This window comes from Canis lupus, chromosome 5 (genome assembly GCF_048164855.1).
Source record: "Canis lupus baileyi chromosome 5, mCanLup2.hap1, whole genome shotgun sequence".
Lineage (NCBI taxonomy): Eukaryota > Metazoa > Chordata > Mammalia > Carnivora > Canidae > Canis > Canis lupus.
The window spans coordinates 75,992,250-76,010,090 of NC_132842.1; the positions used below are offsets into that span (position 1 = coordinate 75,992,250).

General features: G+C 55.7%; 1 protein-coding gene across 5 annotated transcripts in view; it reads right to left on the reverse strand.

Moving 5' to 3' along the window:
• Window positions 1-1,281: 1,281 nt before the first annotated feature.
• The window catches only part of GRHL3 (grainyhead like transcription factor 3), a 34,082-nt gene continuing 17,522 nt past the window's right edge, over window positions 1,282-17,841 (reverse strand). For all 5 annotated transcript variants that reach the window (XM_072827810.1, XM_072827811.1, XM_072827807.1 and 2 more), the window contains 10 exons: window positions 17,573-17,684; window positions 16,064-16,158; window positions 13,838-13,996; window positions 12,798-12,876; window positions 12,542-12,675; window positions 10,963-10,997; window positions 9,711-9,799; window positions 8,762-8,847; window positions 6,248-6,312; window positions 1,282-2,223 (listed from right to left, as the gene is read on the reverse strand). In XM_072827810.1, coding sequence (XP_072683911.1) covers window positions 2,109-2,223; window positions 6,248-6,312; window positions 8,762-8,847; window positions 9,711-9,799; window positions 10,963-10,997; window positions 12,542-12,675; window positions 12,798-12,876; window positions 13,838-13,996; window positions 16,064-16,158; window positions 17,573-17,684 — 969 coding nt within the window. In that variant the 3' untranslated portion in view covers window positions 1,282-2,108. The remainder of the gene's footprint in view (window positions 2,224-6,247; window positions 6,313-8,761; window positions 8,848-9,710; window positions 9,800-10,962; window positions 10,998-12,541; window positions 12,676-12,797; window positions 12,877-13,837; window positions 13,997-16,063; window positions 16,159-17,572; window positions 17,685-17,841) is intronic.

The following is a 17,841-nucleotide window of genomic DNA, read 5'->3' on the forward strand; positions in this document are numbered from 1 at the left end:
AACAGACGCAGCCGCCCTGGATGCCTGTAGGGTCCCTGGGGCCCTGTCACGCAAGCCCTCTTGGCGTCTGAGGCCGAAGGAACGTCAGCACTACTGATCCTGGCTTCAAATTTTAGTATTTTGTTCATCGTGGACTTTTTTTTGGGGGGGGGGCTTTATTTAAAACACACACACACAAACACACACACACACACTGCATCAATTTCTCTTGATTACTAAGCTCTTTGATGCCTCCTAATGTTTGTGCCTGAGGCTAGGGCTTCAGTGGCCTGACCCTAGCCCTGGCCCTGACTCCAGGCCATTGGCGGGAATTGGGACCACTGGCTCTTGACTGTGAGAGCTGAGAGGCCTTTGGAGGCATCTGTGGTTTCCAGACGTTTTAAAAATTTTGTTCAAATGAAAGCTTATGGGAAACCCTAATGGGTAAAAGGGGAAAAGCAGATCTGCCTAATGACTGAAGGTGGGAGGGTCTCCCAGGGGCTGCAGCTGTCCCTCCCCCCAGGTCCAGGCGGCCTTTGACACCCACCCATCAGCTCTGGTGCTCTAAGGATGGTCAGTACAGAGACCTGTGAGGATCCATGCCCCTCATTCACAGCTGAAGAAACAGGCCTAGAGGTGGTGGTGTGCTAGGAGGGGGGCAAAGGAAGGGAAGGAGAGGGGAAGGATGGAAGGAAGGACAGACAGATGGAAGGAAGAAAGGAAGGAAGGAAGGAAGAAAGGAAGGAAGGAAGGAAGGAAGGAAGGGTGGACAGATGCTCTGATTTGCTCCCTAGAAGAAATAAAGGCCCGGGTCTGTAGTAGCCGTTAATTTCTGGGGTGTAACTACTCCCCCATGATGTCACTGAATGCCGAGCTGGAAAGAGATGGGAGCACCCACTTCTGGGAGCTGCTGAGTCAGCGGCAGGGCAACTGACTTGGCCCAGCACATGGGGGCAGAGTTGGCCCAAGAACCCAGGTCACGTGGCTCCCAGCCTTGGGCTCTGCCTACTGGCCCCAGCTGTGAGGTCCTTGGCAAGGCCATCCTGGACCTTTACCAGGACTTCTCTGTCTCTCTAGTCAATGACCCTAAGGTCATAACATTCGGCCCGTGGGACAGTGCAAGACCGAGATCTTAGCGTCAGGATTCCACTGCCTTCCAGGGGGCACCGCTGCTTCTCGGGTGCCCGGTACGCACCACCAGCCTTCGGGTCCAGGGTTAACCACCTACAAGACAGAAGGAAGCAGGCCTCGTCTGCTTTCACCCTCTCTTCTGGGAAGACTTTCACAAAAGGAACAAGTGTAGTATTTGAAGCAATACATAGGTAGAATTTTATTACTAAATACCATGTGAGTATACAAAATGCATAATTGAATAACAGCTAAAAAAAAAAAAATAACAGTCCAAGCATGTGAAATACACGTTTTTTTTGAAATGATAAAAATGTATCCATGAAAAATATAAAATGTTGCATGTATATACAATATATACTTATATATATATAACATAAATGGAAATTGTAAATAAGAAATGTGTACATCAGCAAACAGGCACAGTTGTTTTATACAGCAGCCACTTTGTTCCAATCAATGAGCATTATTATTTACACCTTGTATTGACAAAATCCATGAGAGTGTTTCCACTATGGTGACATTTAAAAATTGTTTGCACTGAAAATCAAAGTTAATTGAGCAACAATATAAGGAATCCTCAGTCTGAAGTTGATAGAAGAATCAAGAATGGAAGCTGAACAAGATTCAAGGCAGCTTTGGGAAAGAGGGTGAAGAGCCAACCGGGAGATGTGCAGAAAGAATGGGGTCTTCCGAGAAGGAGACAGGCCATGGGGACGTGAACCAACATGACACTCTCACTAGCTGGGCAGGCACCGGCAGGAAATCCAGTGTAGATTCAAGCATGAGTTGGGGTTCAGATCGGGACACTTCCCAGGTCCCTCCCTGACCGTAGCATCTGTGGGTTTGCAATATGAGGGCCTCCTCCCTCAGGGAGGACATTCAAGTAACAGCACTGAGGCATGAGGAGACGTTGTGTGTGGTATGGCATGGGGCCACTTCCCAGAGGGCTCCTTGCCTGGGCCGGCCCCAGGGGGTCTGAGGGCATGGATGCCCGGGCCTCACAGCTCCTTAAGGATGATCTGGATCTTGCCGTCAAGCTCCCCCATGTCCAGCAGGAAGGCGACATGGTTGCTGTAGTGTTGAATGATGTTGTTGTCCATGTTGACCAAGATCCTGGAAGAGAAGAGGAGATATGTCTAGAACGTGGCCAGGCCTCTGGGTGACAAGGATGATAGTACTGGTTCCTACCTATCGGGTGCGCACAACATGGCAGGCACCTCTCGGACTTTCTCCTGACCGTCCTAACAGCAGAGGTGGGTATTCACTGTCCCACTTACGGTGGAGGGAGTGGCCACCAAGGGGCCGAGCCACTCCTCCAACCACGGCCTCTCTACTGCAGCAGACTGACTGGGAGGGACGCAGTACTCCTCGGCCCCTAGGCCAGATGGGACTCGGACACAACGTGAGAGTTCAAGTGCAAGAGGCACGGTGGGTGGACCAGTGTGGCCTGGGTTCAGTAGGAGGCTGCGATGTGTCACTCAGGTGTGCCTGCCTGAGCCAGAGGCAGGTGCCACCTGAGTCTCTGCTCTCGTGCACCCCCACGAAGTGGAAACCTCACGGATAGCACAAGACACATGAGGGGCTCGGCTCTCTCCCCCCTACACCCTTCAGGCTAGGACCTGGGCCAACCTGAGACGGACAGGGCCTCCATGCTGCAGCCCTCCGCAGAGCGTCCTATCACTGTGAGGGCCTCCCTGGCCCGACCACACCAGCTGTCCCTTTGTAACGGAGTTGGCGGTCCTCATCCATCCACCCCACTAGCGTTTACTGAGGCCTCTCTGTGTGCAGGGTCTTGCTCCACACAGAGAGGATGCCCTACATGCCTTCCATGAGTCCGTAATCTAGTAGGGCCTGGGAAAAGAAATCTTTAGAACCCTGTTACTCCAGTTGGTAGATGGAAAAGCTGAGCTTCAGAGAAGCAGAGTCATTTGCCTGAGGTCACACAGTTTATAGATGGCAGAGCTGGGACTTGAGTCTAGACTTTTGTCTCTTTCCACTGTACCGTTTTTTAGAAAGAAAAACAAAAACTCCCTATAAATATGAGTTAGGAAGTGGCCTATATGAGAAAGGCAAAAGCCAGGTCTGGGGGAGAGTTTGGATGGGGGCGAGATTGTTTCAAGTAGGGCAGGAATGGGGGGCTGCAGATCTCAGGCTACCGCTCCCAGCAGGCAGCCATCTGCTTTCCAGGGGGACCCCTGGGGAGGCAGTAGGCTTGTCCCTGCCATCCCCCAGGTCCAGAGGACGGAGACCTTGCAGAAGCAGGGAGCCTAAGCCTACGGCCTATGTCCAGCCATCTGTACAGCAGCTTCCAGATGCTGCTGCTTTGTGGAAGGAGGTCTGGGCTCAGGCTCCCAGGCCGGGGTGCTGACAGCCAGGGTCTAATTACAGGCTCCCACTTCCTCGGGTCCCATCAGCGGTTCCTTCATCTCACAAAGGGATCTTTGTCTGGGGGCTGCAGGCTGGGAACAGATCCGAGGAGATCAGGGCTGGGCCAGAGGGGTGAGTGCTCTGTCAGTGGCCAGGTTTCCATTTGTTTCCGACAGTAGTAGTTACGGGGCGTCTCTAGGTGCCAGGCAGTGTGTGCCTTGCATGCAGGAACTTGACGGCTGCCTCCCCCCCACTCCCCAGCGGGGCTCCCAGTGGGCCAGGGTGCACACCTCCACACAAGGTATCTCAGACAAGCCCATAGACCCCTTCCCCCCGCAGAATTCAGTGACAACTGGGCCAGAGAGGCAGAGCTGGTGGGGAACCAGTGTCCCAGAATGTGGGCCTCTTGTCACTTGCCAGCTTCTAGCTGTCTTCTGTCCTGGTTTGCCCCAAACCCTTGGCCAGCTGCCAGCAAAACAGTGTATTTGTTCATCTTTCAAGCACTCAATGGTGCTTGTAAAGCTGATTCTATCTACCTTTGTCCAGAGGACTTTCAGGAGGGTTCTGTGAAAATAAACTAGGCCATGATTAGAATTCTCTGTTCCTCAGCAGAGGAGTCAGACACGGAGGGACATGGCAAATGAGCCTCGCCTCTCCTCTCCCAAAAGGTTTTTTTGCAGACTCTTCTCATTTAAGTACCTCAGATTGATTCTAGGCCCGAGGTCTTCATGGTACAGGCTGTGTATGAGCTATAGGGTGCCTCTGAAGGGCTACTGAGTGATGGCCTGGGCCATGGGGCTAGGCAAATAAAAGGCCTTTATTTGCACATTGCTTAGCAGTTAGAGGAAGAAGCAGGAGGCAAGATAAAATAGTGGGTGCATGCACAGGCTTTAGGCAGGCTGGGATTCCTTCTGCTAGTTACTAGCTGTGACCCTGGGACCAACTCTGAATGCCAGTTTCCTCATCTACAGAAATACAGATAATCATACCAAACTCAAAGGTCAATGAGATGATGCCTGGAAGTCATTTATTTAGTCCAGCACCTGGTACATAGTGAGTGCTCCACACATGAGAGCTATTAAAATTAGGATTTTTTTTTTTTTTTTAATTAGGATTTAAAGAGCCGTAGGGGCTTAAGGGAAAGCTCTGCAACTTTGCCAGTGGGGCTGGGGCATCCTTGTATGCACTCCCCTCCAAATCTCAATCTCTCTCTCTCTCTCGCTCTCACACACACACACACACTCACACACACACACACACACACACACAATCTCCCAGCCCCTCAGCCCAGCCTGTGGTGGGATCTGTCAGGGAGGCTGGCCACAGACTGGGCTGCAGCCAGGGGGGGCACGGGCACTAGTCCGCAGGGGAACTGGGGCTGGGCCTGTCTGGGCAAAGCAGAGCCTGCCCTCTGCCATGAGGTGGATTCTGCTCCAGAGAGCTTGTGAGCCCCAGTTTAAAACCGAAACTTGGAAGAAAAAAAACACACACACAAAAACCTAGACACTCATACAATCAAAACCAAACGAGTCCTTTCCCAGGGTCTACAGGACTGTACAGCTTCCCCCTCCCCTGGCCCTTCTGTGGGAGGTTGGGTGGGAACCAAAGAGGAGGGAGGGTGGGAGGCCAGCCCCTGGGCCTGACTGGATGGGGCCTCAGCCTGGGTACAAAACCTGCCTGGCGTTGCAGAGCCTTCTAAAGAAGGGAAAGCCCACAGACAGTAGCCACGAGGTGATGTCTGATCACCTTCCAGGGCCCACGAGTAAATGTAGCTGGAGTTACATTGTCCAGAGCAGGAGGACAGGCTCTGAGCTGCAGTGGGGGGCTAGGAGGCCGGGGGGCTGGGAGTGGGGCCTCCAGGCAGGGAATAGTGCTGACAATTCCTTACACTAGGCTGGGCAGGGACTTCTGTGAATGCCCAGCTCATTGTCTCTGAGCTGGGGGGGACTGAGTGTGGGGGCAGTCACCATGTGGCCCCCTGTACCCCCCTTGCCCAGGCTCTCCTGGGCAGGTAGCAAAGGGCGCTGTGGTGTTGAACACTAATCCCCAGCAGCCCACAGTAGGTGCCACACTGCCCAGCCCTCGGGAAGGTAAAGCTTCAGCCCCTCCTGCCTCATGCAGATCCACCGGTGAAGGCCTATGCAGCATCTCAGCTGGGTTCCCTCAAAACCACACCCAGTCACCGCACCCTTTCCAGACTCATTGCCAGCCACTCCCTCCTTGGGCCCTGACTCGGCCAGTAGCAGCAGCATTGCTGGGCCCTTCTGCCTCCCTGCCTTTACTCTGCTGCTCCTGCCCCTGAATATTGCTTAGCCCCTCTGAGCCTCAGTTTCCCTCTCTGTGAAGTGTGGGTAATGGTGTCTACCTCATAGTGTGGCTGTGAGAGTTAAGTGGAAGACGTGTAGCCCAACATCTGACACATGGTAGACGGATGAGTGAATGGTAGTCACAATCACCATCATTGTAATCAAATGACTTGGCCATCCAGTGGGCCGGGGCTTGGACCTGGGTCTTCTGATCTTTGGGCCTGCACTGGCCTTCCACCTGCCATCTCTAAAGACCCTTCCATCTGTCTTCTACTCCTTTCCTTCCCAGTTGGCAGGTGGCCTTGCCAATTCCACAGCCCTCGCCCTCTCCACAAAGCCAAGGACAGATGCTGCTCGGCACCATGGGGGGCAGAGCAAGCTCGCTGGGAGCTCCCTGAGCCAAGATTTTAGAGGGAATGGGGCAACGAGGGGGGATGGGAGGAAGAGCTGTACTGAGCACTTACCCCCGCTTACATTTCTTGTAGACTTTGTAAATGTTCTCTTCGGGGAACCCATACTTCTCAGAGATCTGGAAGAGAACAGTAGGGGATTTGTTGTCTGCTGCCCAAACTGGACCTATTCCAGCCTCTTCTACTGTAATCTTTTTATTTCCTGATTATAAAAGTAACATATGTCCATACTGTGGAGAAATACAAAGAAAAAAATAATACAATTGTCCATAATCCTGTTTCCAAGAGGTAAACATCTGGGTGCCCTCTTTCCCATCTTTTGGCCATGGGTGCAGATTTTTTGTATTCCCCATACATAGCTTTATATAACTTTTTTTTTTACTTCATGTTGCATGTTATAAGCCTTCCCGCATCACGACAAACTCTTGACGGACTGCACGTTTAGTGGGTGTAAAATATCCCAAAGAGTATCCACCAGGTCCTCCAACCCCTGCCTCAAGTCAGACCCAACATCGTTCCAGTGCTGAGGGTGCCCCACTCACCAGCTGCCGACTATGGGCAAACCAGAGGCAGAGATGGGCATCGCCCCTACCCGTAGGGCTACTGGAAGTGACTAAACTGGCCCATAAAAAGCATTTGGGGCAGTTCCTGGCCTGCAGACCTCCACAGAGAGTCAGTGCTGTTCTCTTAGAAGGGGGGCACTGGATGCTCCTGCCCTGCGGTGAGGGGGATCACCCAGATATTGTCCCCTTAGAGGCAAGAATTACTAACCCCATTGGGTGGTTGAGGGTGCCCAGCTCCACGAATATAAACCGTGCACCCAGGGCCCAGCCAGATCCCGGGTTTCCTGCCCCGTCACATCCCAGAACACTGGTGTTCGTTCTGCGGACAAGGAACCCCCAGCTTGGAGGTCCGTGAGTGGCCTGCCTGAGCTCGCACAGCCAGAGCCAGCTCACTTCTCCCCAGGCAGCCAGAAGTTTCCTCTAGGGCAGACAGACTCAGTCTGGTCCCAGTTCCACCACCAGGAGTGCAGACTCTGAGCAAGTCACTTGACTTCGCTGAGCCTCAGCGTCCCCATTTGTAAAACAGGAGCAAGCATAAGATGTCCACGCAGCGTGGTTCAGCCCAGGAGCTGAGAAGATGAAGCGAAGGCCCAGCCTGTGTCTGTGCCCTGGTGAGAGGCTCAGTCAGAGGGTGCCGTCTGGCGTGACTGGCCGCCTAGAAGCAGCAGCGAGCCTTAGACCGAAGGCTTCAGGCTGAGGTGGTCCTCTCAGGCCTTTTAGGAAGAGGATCAGGCTCAGCTGCTTGGTTATTCTCGGTCCTGACAGAGATCCCTCCAAGGCAGGAAAGTCCTTATTCTACTTGGATGGCGACATGGCTGGAAGCTACCAGGAGGAAGATCTCAATTCAACCTAAAGAAGGACTTAGGAACTTTCTAAACATAAGTTGTACGAAGACAGCATGGGCTGCCCCGTGTGGTGGTGAGCTCTCCATCCCTGGAAGTAGGCAAGTCAAGAGTGGGTACCCCTTTGGAAGAGCTGCTGGGGAGAGAGCTCAAATACCAGATGGGGACCCTTTTAGGTCTATCCAACCCAAGGATTCCGAGTCCATGTTCGAGTGACATTAATGGCTGGTGTCAATCAATCAGAGCAGATGATCCATGAGGGACCAGAAGGGCACAGCAGAGTGGAGAGAGCTTGGGCTGGACTGCAGCTCTGTTACCTTAGCCGCTGTGGCAGGTTGCCTGATGGCGAGAAGGCTGTTTTCTCATGGAAATGAACAGATAATAATCGTAACCACTTTTCGGGGTTGTTCAGAGAATATGGAGAGCTAGCAAATGCAGCGCGCCTGACAAAATGCCTGGCCTGTAGTGGGTCTTTAGTAAAAGGTAGCTGGAGTTACTACGGGGTTCATTTTCTCTTCCCCAGCCCACCATCTTGGAACCTTCTGGCTGTCCCGTTGGTTCAACCTTTAAGCCCCCCTGGCCCTGGCGGAGGCTTGTGTTTGCTCAGTTTCTAGCTGAGCCACAAAGCTGCTGTGGGTTGCATTCAGAGTCGTTTCACCCACTCTCTGGCAGTTTGGGGGGTTGGGGAAGGTCTCCTTGCCCGAACACCACTTTGTGCCACCCCCACCAGTGCCCCCCAGCCAACCACGAGCTGGAGGAATGAGGCCCCCCGGAAAAGAAAAAAAGAGTGTCTCTGGGGCCTGGCCTTTTTGGGTTTCATTCCCATTAAAACAGAAACAGGTTTGCAAAGCCAACAAAAAGCTCTGGCCTGTCAGACAGCAGCCATCAGATTAAGGAGGATTTATGGTGTGTGTGACTCCCAGGGTGGAGCCAGGGCTCTGGCTGGGAGATAACATCACAGAGGCACGCCCCCACCAGCCAGGCCTGGGGGTGCCCCCCCCCAATGGGGTGGGACAGGTGGGCCATTGGAAAGCCAGGGTTCCGGCATATTCCTCCTCAGTGCCTTCCTGCGGGAAGTCAAAACTGTGTGGTGAGGAGTAGGGGACAGGAGCGCAGAGCAGGGTCTGGCCGGGGTGGGGGGCGTGGGCCACAGAGCCTCTTACCGCATTCCTCAGCCCCTTGAGGTCCGGTGTCTTCAACATGAGGGCATCAAACACCTCCTCGGTCTCCCTTCGCACGTACAAGAGAACTGAGAGGCAGAGGAGTGGCTTTTAGCGGCAAGGGGAGGACAAAGGAGCCCGGGAACATCCAGGGGGTGGGGGAGGCTTCAAAAATATTATGTTTAACAGAAAATCAATTTCTGCAGAAAGGGCAAATCCTTGCTGAGGGTCTGTGCCCAGATGGGAACTACCACCCAGCTCTGCGGGTCCCACTCGGGCCTGCTCGGACTGTGCCCATTCGGGCAGGATGGAATCCCTGCTCTATTGCCTGCCAGCTAGGCGACCTTGAAGGTAGTTTTCCATCACTGAGCCTCACTTTATCCAAATGGGAAATGGAGGTGGCCCCACCCTCTGTTTCAGAGTTGTGGGGGAACTAGGGACAGGATGTCTTAAACACCAAGTGTGGTACAAGGCTCAGGTCAAGGTTGCTGGAAGCTTTTGATCTTAGCTCTTGGTTTCTTCTTGATAATCAGCTGCAGCCCTCCGAGGTTTGGGCATGTCCCCCTCCCCCAGGAAGTCACAGATTTAGGCTGTTAAAGCCAGAAAGCCAGGAATGGAAACCCAACTCTGTTCCCACCTGCTGTAGAGAATGGGGGGGGGGGGGGGCTTGCCCAAAATAATGAACCCGTTGCCTCTGCCAGAGGAGGCATAAGCCCACCGGCTCCATGGACATCTCTCCAAGCACCCCGGGTGCCCTGCGGACCCCCACCCCACCCTCCAGCCTTGGACCCACTCCCGCTCTGAGGAGCAGCCCCTTGTGCCCTCTGTTGGGACGGGTGCTGCCCTGGCTGCGTGGGCCAGGATGGGTGTTTGAGGCTTTGGGGCAGGCCTCACGGGGAGCTGGGGGCTACGTGGTGGGCTCAGGGAGCGGATGAGCTGGGAGGGAGGGTACCTCTTTGAAGATCGTCTTCCTTGGCCTTTTTGGAGGGCAGAGGCTCAAACTCCTCAGCGAAGGGTGAGCAGGTGCGCTTCAGAGGCAGCCTGGGGGTGGTGGGCGACAGGGAGAGGCTCATAAGGAACCCGGGGGGATCCCAGAGTCCAAAGGGGCCCCAGAGGTGCAGAAGGTCCCATGAGGGCAGGCCCAAAGCAGCGGGATGGCGGGGGAAGCAGCAGGTTCTGGAGTTGGGACTGCCTGGGTTCAAACCCCACTCGCTAGCCAGGCGACTTGGGGTGAGTCTCTTAGTCCCTCAGTGTCCCCATCTATAACACGGGGTGACAGTAAGGTAATGATGACAATACTTCATAAAGCTGGTGAGGCTGCAGGAGATCATGCAAACTGCTTTTAGAGCCGCACGTGGCGCACAGTGGGCTTTGGTGAATGCAGACTATTGTTTCACCATCAACACGATTCTTTTTAGAAAGAATCCACTTGGATGTGAGGTGGGGAAAGGGGGCAGGGATGTGGGGTTCAGAGTAGGGCAGACTCAGGTTCCGGCCTGCCGACGCTACATAAGCCCTGTGTGAGCTTGGTCAAGTCACTTCACGTCTCTGAGCCTCTGGTCCTGGTCCCTCAGGTAGAGCAATAACCCCTACTTGCCTGACCCCACTGGGGGCTGTGGTGAGGGGATAAGTGACCCCATTTGGTGTGAAAGCACCTCAGGAAAAGTACCCCTGGTTTACAGGGGAAGGCACTGAGATCAACAACAAACGAACTTTCTTAAGTGCTTTCCCTTTCATCACTGCCTCAGGCCACACTCCCCCTGGGATATGCTCCCCTCACACAGATCTCTAGGCTGAGGGAGAGAAGGACTTGAGCAGAGAGGCACCAGGCCCCTCGCCCGGCCCCTGGAGTCTGGGAGGCAGCCCCGAGGGGCTGTGTGCTGACCCCCTGTCCAGCCCTGCAGCACACCGTCCCCAGACGTCCTCCAAATCTGCACTACCATCTCCAAGGCTGCTTCTTTCTCTTTTTACAAGCATGTGTCCCGCCAGAGATTCGCCAACTTTTCACATAAAACCAACTCATAAAATCGCAGGCAGTTTCAGTGGGAAAGGAGCGGGAATCTAGCTGGGGGGTTAGGGGCAGAGTCTCATGGCTGCTTCCCCGGCACCCAGTTGCCCAGTTCCTGGCTTGGGGGGCAGCACAAGCTGTAGGGGGCCGGGCGGGGGTGGAGGGTGAGGAGGCCCTTAGCTGCTTCTCTCTGTACCTGCTGGAGCTGCTCTGACCCGCCGAGGGCACAGCCTGCAATAAAAAGGAAAGACATTGTCCATCATGTGCAGGAAGATGAGGGGGGCCCCCCTGCTGCTGGAGGCTCTCTTGGGGGAGGGGGCACAATCTTTACGGCAGGGAGATGCAGCTGCAGGGCCTTTCCAGCCCATTAAGTCCTCTTAAGTGAGCTGAAAGATTGAGCCAAAAGGCAGCATCCAGCCCAGGTAGAAGGAGTCAGGGCCTCAGGGAACACAGATGGGGCTGAGGAAATGCGGCAAACTCCAGGAGCCCCAGCTCGCCCAGAAGGGCCAGGACCGCACACCGTCCTGCAGCCCAGGGAGCCTGCGCACCCGGGGAGAAGCGGAGGACGGGACAGGGCCCTCTCTGGCACCCTCCTGTGCACCCGGCACTCTGCGCCTGGTGCAGTCATTACCAGTCTCATGAGCGGAGGCCACCAGGCCTGCCCAAGAGGCCCCCTCCCTCCGCACCAGCACACCATGGCAGGGAGGCCAAGGCAGGATTCAGACCCCATCCCCCAACCAGGCTCCCAGGGGCAAACCCTCATGTGCCTCCCTCTTCTTCCCCACAGAGCAGCTGTCAGACTGGGCACAGGGCCCTTAATCCCAAGAGGGCAGTCATCTCTGGCAGGGAGAGACACCGGGGTAGGCAGCCACTGACCATGAGGCCACAGCAGCACTTCGGGGAGGATGGCCGACACAGGCCACCTCAGCACTGGCTGCTCTGTCCATTCCGTAATCTCTTACTGTTTGAAGTCACTGCACTGGGCACATCCTGGACAGCAGGAGCTATTTCTGCAAACATTCCTACCTACACGGGGGCCCGGGGGAGGACCTCATCGGAAGGAAAATCTACTAAATTGTTTAATGTGGAAGCAAATGACCACACAAGCTCTGGAACCCTGATTCCCCCACTGACTTATTGTGAGGCCTTATCTGGAACGTGGAGGGCCAGCAGAGTCCATCTCAAAGGATGGCTCCCAGCCTGAGAGGTGGTGTAGCTATGGTTGAGGAGCTCGGTCGGCTTCTGAAGCCAAGGTGCCTGGGTCCAAACCCCAGCTCTGCCGCCTACTGGGTGGTTTGGTCTCTGTGCTACAATGTCCCCCCTCAGAAATCCGGGGGAATGAGAGTTTCCACCTCGTGGGGAGGTAGGGAGGGTGAGAGCAGGTGGTGCACGGGAAGCATCGAGAACAGTGCCTGGCGCAAAGTGGGCGCTCACAATTGCTCCCGGGACCACCACGGCCCACCAGCTTTGATTCAGCCGCCATCTAACTTGGGGCTCGGACATCAGAAACCTCCACGTGCGCTCCAGGCATGAATGTTTCTTCATGACCACCTTCTCTTCACAGTAGAAAAGGTCACTAACATTGTCTGAACATGTGTACGTTTTTTAATCCCATGGGATTCGATAAGAGCATTTTCATGTTGATGTAAAAAAAACGTCGGGCCCTATACACGCTCTGTCGGCCTGTAGCAGCTGAGCGGCAGGTGCTCCGGGCCAGCCCACGTGGAGCAGCCCCCACCCGGGGCCCGAGACCCTCCTCGGCCCAAGGCCCTCACCCCTCCAGGACGCTGCAGGCCGGAGAAGTGCACGTGGGGGATGAACAGCACCGGTGGCGTCTCCAGGTCAGCCTCAGGCCGCAGATACGTGGTCTCATTGCCCCGGAAGCCCGACAGCAGGCAGCCCTTGATGCCTGATGGGAGGAGGAAGGCACTGCGTCTGGGGCCCTCCGTTCATGCCCCTAACCTCCGCCCTGTCATCTCCTTCCACCCTGTTGTCCCAGGCCAGCCCAGCCCCTGGCCCGTCTCCACTGACCACTGCTGCTGGAGTCTGGGCATTTGACCTTCCTCCGGAACTGCTTCCGCTCATCATCCCGCATTTTCCTTTCAGCTCCCTGTGGGGAAGAGGGGGAAGGGGGTCATCACGGGTCTTGGCAGGGGCTGGCTGCCTCATGTCTTAAATATGGGCCAGCCTTCCGGGGCTGCCAGCCTTCTAGAGCTGCTTCCCCGCCAGCCTGAGACCAGGAAACAGGGAGTAGCAGCGCCCAGCCCGCCCAGGCCCTGTCTGAGGTCAGATGGGCCATGAGAGAGAGACAGACGTGGAGAGAGGGGCACAGGCAGAGACACAGGGAAGAGGGACGAGAAGAAGAGAAACACGAGGCAGACACACAAAGACGGTGGAGAGAGATTCAGAGAGATCTAGAAGTAGATCTTCCGAAGGTGGCAGAGAGGAGATGGCAGTGCCGAGATGGAGGAGGATACGCCTGGAGGCCCAGACGCACAATGACCAGCTCACGGGAGCAAGACGCTTGGAGAGCGAGAGAGCGAGAGCGAGAGCGAGAGCAAGAGAGAGAGAGAGAGAGAGAGAGAGAGCGCGAGAGGGAAAGAGAAAGAGGAAGAGGGGGGAGAGGAGGGGGAGAGAGCGAGAGGGAGAGAAAGAGGAAGAGAAGGGGAGAGAGAGAGAGGAAGAGGGAGAGCGAGAGAGAGAGAAAGAGAGTGCTCAAGACAGAGCAAGAGCGAAAGAGAGAGCAAGAGAGGGAGAGCAAGAGTGAGAGCAAGAGAACAAGAGAGAGCAAGAGAGTGAGAGCGAGAGAGTGAGCTTGCCAGAGAGAGAGAGAGAGAGTAAGAGAGCGAGAGAGAGCGAGAATGAGAGAGTGAGAGTGAGAGCAAGAGTGCGAGAGAGCGCTCGAGAGAGCAAGAGAGAGAGAGAGAGAGAGAGGAGAGGGAGAGTGAGAGAGAGCAACGGACAGGCCCTGCATGGTGGGGAGGCCCCACAGGCGGGGGGGGGGGGGGGGGGGCTGTCCTGCTCCCTCCCGGGGCCCAGCTGAGGGTCTGTCCCCCCCCCTCCCCAGCTACCTTGTCACAGAAGATCTTGATCTGACAGACAGCCCGGTGCACCAGGCGCTCAGCGCCCGAGCCACAGTCATAGGTGTCGATCTGCAGGTTCAGGGGGACGCCCTTCACCCCCTTCTGCGAGGAGAAGTCTGTGCTGAGGCAGTTGACACCAATAAACACCTGGGGACGGCAGCGGAGCTGGATGAACAGCGGGCCCGGGGGTGCCCTGCGGCCCTGCGACCCCCCGCCAGGGCCCCAAGGCACCCGGCCCCACCTATATCGCCACCTCGCAGGCTGGAGCCCAGGCTCTGGAGCGGCCCCCGCGAGGTTGCCGAGGGCAGCCCAAAGGCTCAAGGCCCGGCAGGGAGATGGTCCTTCCGTGGCTTTGATGCAAGTCCGGAGCCTCCTTTGCCACTCAGAGTGAGGAGGCAGAGAGCCAGAGCCCGGAAGACCGCCTTCCTGCTGGCCACGAGCCACAAGGGTGAGACCCTGGACCTCAGCACCCTCGACCCCCAGCTCCAGCCATCACTGGACCTGTCACCCCCATTTTACAGCCAAGGAAACAGGGGCGCTAAGCAGGTGTGACCTGCTGAGGTCTCCACAGGGAGGCAGGCAGGGTGGCAGTGCAGAGTGGGCCCGGACATGGGGCCCCCCAGACTCGGGATGGGAAGTCACGTGGCTTTAGACCAGCGCTTTAGCCTCACGGAGCCTCTGTTTCCTGATCTGCAAAACAGGGATGATGAAACCTACCCCATGTGGCTGTGAGGGTGCGTGGAGCACCTAGTGGGCTTGGCACGCAGTGACCTGCTGTGGGGATGGGACAGCTGGAGTCTCACCCCAAAGCCCAGGCCCAGCTGATGGCAGTCTGGGCAGAGTCTCAGCTGGGATTCCCTGGCAAGCTCACCTGGTGAGCATCTACCTGACTGGCTCCTCCACAGGGTGCCAGGGCCAGACCCCACTCCCGACTGGCCACCGTTCTTTGGGACATTTCCCTTGGAAATGACCCTGACCTGCACAGGTAGGGGTGGGGTGCGGTGCCTGAGCAGACCCCCTTCCTTCCTGGGCTGTGGGGGCCAGGCCCCCAGGCGCATGCCAGACATACCTCCCCCTCAGCCAACTCAGCCCTAATGCAGCTCCCACCCTGCTCACACCTGAGAAAGACCCACGCCTCGGGGGCTTAAGGGGCTGTGAGAAAATCCCAACCGAAACCCACCTCTCCCTTCCTACGAAACTCTCTCCCCGCCTCCCTGCACTGGGGGCCCCAGCTCCTCCTCCAGCCCCTGGCATCTGTTTGAATAATAATAATCCCTCACTTTTGTGCCTCCCTTTGTGTTTTCAGAGCCCCTTCGGCTCTATTTTCTCCAGGCAGCCTAGATGGCTCCGGCTCCATGAGGCAAGCCGGGAGACAGACAGAGTCTAGCTCCCCAGCTTGTCCAGGCCAGAAATGCCCTTGCCAGGAGCTGGGCCCAATCCTGGTCTGAAAGGGTAGGCCTGGCCCAAGGAGGCAAAGGACAGGCCCAAGGTCACCCAGCCCGGGGCTCTCAGACTAGTGCCCCTTCACAACACCAGCTCTCCAAACAGAAAACCAAGGCACGGAGAGGTCCAGAAGCACATGGCAAGTTGGCCTTAGGCACTAAGCGGCTGGTATGAAAACAAGTCACCAGAGGCTCCACTTTCAGGCCTCTTGGACGGGTCTGGCACTGTGCCCATGTCTGAGACATACATGAGCCCATGGAATCTTTACCACAACCCCAGGAGACAGACTATTGTTTCCTTCTTTTGGACGCAGGAAGTGATATGACTGAGATTTCGGCCTCCTCTACCAGACTCCAAATACTCCTCCTGCAACACTGACTGGCCTGCAAGCCAGGAAACCTGGTGTCATCGGTGGCTGGCTGTGTGACCTTGCATGAGGCTTGGTTTTCCCATCTGGTGAATGGGTGGATCTGATTAATAACAATAGCCACTACTGCTATGCCAGGCTGTGCTCTACCTTTTACTTAACTCACATGATCCTCAGGTGAACCTCTCAGTCGGCGCTATAATTGCACCCAATTTTACAGCCAAGGCACTGGTCCAAGGTCACAGGGCTGGACATAGGCCTAGCCTTTCTGGAAGCCTGTGCTTCTTCCCTACTCCTTATCCTGCCTCCTCCATGGGTGCTCTTATCAGGGGAGCTGCCACAATCCCAGATCCCCCCCCAGGGGAAATCCAAGGGACCCAGCTCCATCACAGCTACGCACTCACCTTGGCCTCCTCGTTGACATTCCACACAAAGGACAGCGCGTTATAGGCCACCTCCTCAATGTGCTGCACAGTGTTGAAGTTTTCTTTGCAGTCAGCTGGGAAGCACAGGAGACCAGATGGAGAGTCAGGAGGAGAGGGATTTGGGGACACGCTGGGGAGGAGGCATTCAGGAACCAGGCCTGGTTCTCCGCAGGGATTCGGGCCCTCTCCCCCAAGAACCATGCTTCAATCTGGGAGGGGGAACTGATTGTTATGCCCTGGGTTACAAATGGGAAAACTAAGATCCAGCCTGGGAAACAGATTTGCCCAAACCCCACAGAGAATCCCTAACTTTGACAAGTAGGCCAGGGCCCTCATCAGTTTCGGGTGAAGATTAGAGTCTTCATCGGGATTGTGACTGAGGAGATCTCCCACTAGTAGAAGGAGTAAGAGCAGTGGTGGTGGTAGTAACGGTAGTAGCAAGGGCAGTGATGCCAGGACTGAGCTATCAGACGGCTAGCGAGCAAACAGCACAGCTGCCACCACTTACTGAACTTCACGATGGTGAGCCCCCAGTTAATCCTCACAATGACCCTATGACTGACTGTTCAGTTTACAAAATGAAAAAAAAAAAATGAAGCTCAGAGAGGTCTGGTCACTTGGACAGGGGTCACACAGCTTTAAAAAAAAAAAAAAAGGTACAGCATGGACTGGAGCTCAGCTTTGGCCTCTGAACACAGGCTCCTACCCACTTGCTATGTGGCCTCTCAGACAAGCCATCGGATCGCCCTGATTCAGAGCATGCTGTCCAGTATGTGTGACTCTGAGACTGAAGAAACAGCCCTGTAAGCAGGCAGGGCAGCTGGCCTCATTCCATTTGACAGCCAAAGAAACTGAGGCTCAGAAAGGGGCAGTGACACAGGTCACACTGTCAGAAAAAGAGTGATGGAGCCAGAACCTGGAGGCCCAAGGGTGGGCTGTGACTCCTACACATCCCAGGGCCTGGGACAGGGATAAGATGGCACCCGTGCCCCTTCCCTGTGTCCCCTACCTGCTGACAGAGCCCTGGGTTCCAGCTCCAAAGCAGAACTGCTGTCCTTCAAACCTGCTAAGTCACTGGGGCCACTCTGTTGTCTTTTGCATTTGTGTCTCAATTGGCTAAGCTCCCCATGGGGATAAGCAGGCCAGCATCCCAGGGGTCTTTTTATCGGATACTGCTGAGGTCTCTAGAGCACTGTTTACCCCAAAGCAACATAGAAAAGAGGTCACCGCTTCCAGCCAACAGATGCAAATCCCTGCAAAGCCTACAGTGTATGGCCTGGAGACAGGGGCCAGGCGGGTGGCTGGGGTCAGAACTAAATCCTACAGAGACCACAGAGGACTGGGACAAAAAGACCTGATTGGGGCATGTGTGAGTGTGTGTGTGTGTGTGTGAGAGAGAGAGAGAGAGACAGAGACAGAGACAGAGAGAGACAAGAAAGAGACAGGGAGACACATGGAGACTGGGCTGGGGCCTGGTGGGGCTCTTACCCACGTCGATGACACGCTGCTTGGCGGTGGGTTGCCGGGAATGCCAGTGCTTCCAAAAGCGCAGCTGCTCCGCCGGGACTTTCTCATTGTCGAACACAACCATCACCACACTCTGCAAGCACAGCAGCCACCATGACCCCGGCCTCAGGAGAGGCCCAGGCAGTCCCCGTCGCTTCCCAGAGCCCTAGTCCAGGGCCTCTGCCCCCCTACTCCCTAGGGTCTCCATCAGGCAGGGCCAGCCCCACCACTATACCCCCATCCCAGGCTGC